The sequence below is a fragment of the Echinococcus granulosus genome, assembly GCF_000524195.1.
Source record: "Echinococcus granulosus chromosome Unknown EG_S00119, whole genome shotgun sequence".
Classification (NCBI taxonomy): domain Eukaryota; kingdom Metazoa; phylum Platyhelminthes; class Cestoda; order Cyclophyllidea; family Taeniidae; genus Echinococcus; species Echinococcus granulosus.
In genome coordinates, this window is record NW_020170499.1 from 228,453 (window position 1) to 233,253 (window position 4,801).

Consider the following 4,801-nt stretch of genomic DNA (forward strand, 5'->3'; position numbering starts at 1 on the left):
AAGGAAAATCAGTACTGAGAGCAAGACTAAAGACATGCGATAGCTGTAGGCATCATTTTTTTATGCATATTGTCTAAGTGGATCTTACCAGTTCTTACTGACGGGATCTTTGTTACAATGATTTAAGCCTCCATTCATGGCATTTAAGCATGTAGCTCAACAAAATCTGCATGCATTGCAGACAAGTCAGAACTCTCTACTAACCGTCATTCGCTGCCTGCAACTACGACGTCACACATGCGAGATCGGTCCAGATTTCTTAAATTGGTCTGCCGCAGACAGGGAAGGCGAAGAACCTGTGCTTGATGGCACAGGCTAGCACAAGGAAATAGCACACTGGTAGCGAATTTGATAGCTTAGACAGCTGAAAAGCAGCCTTTCATCTGTAATGTCTAATCCCTACAGCGGTCGTTTCTAACTTCCATCCTAATTAGCATGCTTTCCAATTCTTGGCCTCCCATCAACTTATACTTGCTGTAGAATGGCTTTCAATGCTTAATAAATTGCTTGCAAATCAGTGTCCTGTGTACATAGTTCGTGGCATCAGTAATTCAGCCCTTGAGTTTACGTATACTTCACAGTTCTCTCTATCTTTACACTTCTTCAATTTTTGAGCTAACACTGATGAATGTGTAAAAAATATAACGTACCTACAAAAAACATTAGGACAGTTGTTCCACTTATGGCCTGTTCAACTTTGTGCTAACAAGTGTGTAAGTTGAATGTGGAATCGCCCACATAACCCATTACGCCACATTGTAAGGAAGACGCCTTGTAGGTTAAGAACATGGAAGCTCATAGGCTGATGTGCGTGGGGAATATTCTTACAAATGCCTAACGATCTGCAGGTGTGAAGCCTTTCCCGTCCAAAGATGGCATGTCAATTATGTCTTGTTATGTTATTGCTTTCGGTGTGGCTAAGGAATATGGAGGATTAAGCAGTAGGATGCCGCTTAATGCTCGACTCTGGTGTTCTTACATACGAAAACATTCAACAAATTGTAGCATTTGTTGAATAATAAATTTCGTTTATTGGATTCGGGTCTCCACAGCGATCAGTCTACTCACTTTTCAGAATATCTGGCTTGTAAGAATGACTCGTGTGCAATTTGATGCATATCAGCATAAAGAGAATGGGCAGGTGTTTAACTCGTTCACCCTAACTTGCATAGACTGACAAGGATAAGCAATCATTCAATCAAGCCTATCGCGGTAAAACTAGAGCACTTAAGCGACCTAATCGCGTTGGCTAATACTTGTGGATTATCTATTTTAACTCACCCAGTTGATGCGTCGGTATATAAGGCAAGGTACGATTCTAACTGATAAATTCAATTTTGCGTGAGAGAGGGTGCAGAGAGACCAAATGTCTGCCTGTAAAGTGCAGCAAATTTGAGCAACTTGCTAAATGGTCAGGGTAAGCATGAAGAAAAAAAGCGAAGGAGGTCACGAAAATATACCGTTGTTTCGTTTACGTTTCACGACCTTATCACTAATCTGATTGCTAGGTCATTCTCCACACACCTTAATGTTAGATTATCGCCAAAGTAACTCACGCCAGTAAATTGTCATTAAAATTTTAAAAGGGGAATGCAGCGATTCTCTCTGTGATTAGATCTCCGCTTAAAAGACTACCCGAAAATATATCTTGCTCACCTGCACACAGACAGATGTCTTTCAGGTATTACAGAAAGTAGCGAGACATTGCCTCAACTGCAAACTGCTTATGCATTATTCGCACCTCTCACAAATGTGGGCCACCCTCTCTCTAGCGAGGTTATCCGCTCATAATAATTCTGCCTACAGATCATTTATGCTGCACTTGTGCACTCATGAGAGGAGTAACAACTCTTTGTTTGCTTAAGAAATCACAGGCTAAGCTAAAACATAATGGAAAAAGTACAGGACAGGTGAGTTCTTGGCAAAAAAACACTGCAGATGCCTCTTCACTCAAATATTAAACTCCTCAAATTCCTCCTTCTCCTCACTTTGTGCTACTACCTGGCGAAGCTCACCTTTGACTATGCCCATTCGCCCTCCTGCTCTACTGTATGTCAGGTGTGCGTTATCTTTTACATAAATGGACCTTATCGAAGACTCCAAGGACCCCGAGAGCTGCACACAGCATGTTCCAGGATAAAGGATTACATTTAGAATTGCAAGAAGAAGATATAACAAAACGAAAAATGTTGTGGACAGACTTGGGTGACAGGAAAGTTGTGTGTCTATCAAATCAAAGCATAGAAATTAGTGTGCGTGTGTGTGTAGAAATAATACGTAGTATCACAGGCGTCACAGCAATTCAATTAATGCCATCTTTGGCCTAAAATAAAATTATTATTAACGTCACATGTCTTTTTAGTAAAATGAACAGTCCGTGGTTCAAATGAGTCCACACATGAAACCATTGCGAATGCATCAGCATCAACAAGGCATAAAATTGACACTACTTTTGGGCAAACAGGCTTGCATTAGACGTTAAGACGAAAGACAACTTGGCAGCCAACCTTCTGTAAGTCCAACTTGTAGGCAGATTGAATGTTGAAAGGACGCACAGTAGGAATTCGTCTGGCTATTTTAGAGCCTTCGGCTGTGAACCTGCGAGTCACATCGCATTAAATTCTTGCTTGAGCAAGCAGCGATTCCTCTTCATAGTTCTCAAAACAACACCATATTTATTTATTTCCTCATATCGAAAATAGCCTAATTTTTCCCAGTATTTTAGTGCATTGTTCGTTGGTGCGGTTTCGTGAACACTGAAGGCTCGGCTTTTGTAAACCCACTGAGCGGAGGGGCCTGGGGGCCAGGCTGGTAGCACCCATCTTTTCAGCACGTTAATGGTACAGTCTCCAATCGTCCAAAGAAACTGCGAGGCGCTACAGAGCTTCTTATTTGTTTAAAAAACATCCTATAATGAAAGAGAGCCTAAAGCTTGGACAGCCGAAGTGTAATGAACTAGTACATTCAAGATGTGATTATTAGATTTGGCAAACACAGAATATGGTTTGCAATTCAACGAAAGATTAGAGATCTATCATGCAAACTGAAAAAAAATTACCAAGAATGGCCTTAGTGGGTAGGATGGCGCAAGCACTCAATTTGAAGTACTCAGGTTTAGTGTCGAGCATTTTCAATTAACCTGCCTTGCTCATAGGAGCCTCGGCTGACAACCGAAACACATCTTAAGCATTCTTCTTCAAAGTGGTCTGCGCGGAATCATGCCACTGTGGTGGAAATGAGTTGTTGTCTATTCTGGAACATCAGTGGACAATGAATTTAGAAGGTTTGCTGCAATTTAAAGGGCGTGTGCTGCACCGGTATTGGCATAAGATCAGTTGCAGCAAGCGATTGCATCTGCAAAGTCTTTCCACCAAGACGGATACCTAAATTAGTATTGACAAAAGGAAAAGTGGAAAGGACACGGAGCCATCAATCGTGTGAAAGAAAAGGCGGTTGAATGAAAATATGTTGCGTTTGCTAAGGTATACAGATCTACTTGGCCGTCCCAAATAAGTAAGCAGATAGTCTAGACAATTGTCTGCTGTATAAGCATCATGATGTAGATTGCGTTTCTCGATTTCACTTTTCTTGCTTTGCGAAAGCCATCGATTCTGACATTGGCTATCACTCCTTTGACAATGCTTAGTTGGATTAGTTAACCTAGGGCCACCTATTATTTAGTGGTCGTAACAGCCTATGTGCAGGGTGGAGTCTTCTATCTAAGCACCATGCGCCGAGTACCCCGTGACATTGTTGAAACACACACACTCAAGATTGTTAACACACGATTGCTGAGAAATGAAACGCCATTCTCCACATCAACGTCCTTCCTGTAGGAGGCATTTTACTTACCTGCGAGGAGGTGTAAACAGGAAACACCCTAAAATACCCTTTTCTGTCTCATCTGTTCCTGGTGCCGCAACGAAATCCAGTATCTTAAAAACTGCAAGTTGACTGTAAGTTGTTACTGCAGCAGCGAATTTAAGGTTACAAAGGTGCTAAACGGCCAACGCATACACCATCCCCTACTAAGCAACTAAAGGTTTCAAAGTACGGGGATGAATTGTTAGAGAGACGAGCAGGGGCACAGCATCCTCGACGATGCACTCCACAAAATTGTTCTTTTTATATCTCAGTCTTTGGCTCAATTTTGGTACAGCAAAACGCGATTTTATTACAAGACAGCAGAAGAATAAAGACATCTGCGAATATAACACTGAATAGCAAAAGAAAGCATCAGACCCTTTTACAAGTTCATTTTGTTTGAATGGGATTTGTTATCATTCAGTAGTTTATGTAATTAACGATATAAGCCTACGGTATGTGAGTTAAGGCAAGTTTGACAAATTCATCAAATGATAAACTGAAAAATTAATTGCGTTGAAGTAGTCATATGCACTGAAAAGGCCAAACATGGAGAGAGAAACGAGTGTGATTTATGCCGGTGAATTTCGCGCAGTTAGATCACAGAACAACGAACCTGTCGTAGGCACAGCTCGTGTCGGATACAGTCGTGTCCATATCACCTGTAATGCTCCATGCATACTGATCGTCTGTTCTCAAACGCAGTTGCTCTCCAGCCTGTTTGGTAAGGTAAGTGCAGTCGGCATTCATGTAGCCCAGAAAGACCAGATTCTGTGGGGATCGAGTGCACATCCATCTACAAAGCAGTTGCTCCAACTATGCAGTTCCTTTTTATTCACCAACGATTTGACCTTCGATTTGGTGCCACAGAGTTTACAATCTCCCATTTTTTCTGCTAATTTGCAATAATTGCTTCCTGACTAAGATACCTCTATCA

At 41.5% G+C, this 4,801-nt stretch overlaps 2 protein-coding genes across 2 annotated transcripts in view; one reads left to right on the forward strand and one right to left on the reverse strand. All coding sequences in view use genetic code 11, as the record gives it.

Annotated features, from left to right (window-relative positions):
- The window catches only part of EGR_08793 (hypothetical protein), a gene marked incomplete at both ends in the record, with an annotated part of 14,070 nt that extends 12,109 nt beyond the window's left edge, over positions 1-1,961 (forward strand). Inside the window, 3 exons of the mRNA XM_024498042.1 lie at positions 616-713; positions 1,006-1,087; positions 1,807-1,961. Of these exons, the coding sequence (XP_024347563.1) occupies positions 616-713; positions 1,006-1,087; positions 1,807-1,961 (335 nt within the window). The remainder of the gene's footprint in view (positions 1-615; positions 714-1,005; positions 1,088-1,806) is intronic.
- Positions 1,962-2,471: 510 nt separating this feature from the next.
- EGR_08794 (Deoxyribonuclease-1) lies at positions 2,472-4,656 on the reverse strand (the record flags this gene model as incomplete). Its single annotated transcript, XM_024498043.1, has 2 exons — positions 2,472-2,598; positions 4,481-4,656. The coding sequence occupies 2 exons, from the start codon at positions 4,654-4,656 to the stop codon at positions 2,472-2,474; spliced, it is 303 nt and encodes a 100-aa protein (XP_024347564.1).
- Positions 4,657-4,801: the final 145 nt, after the last annotated feature.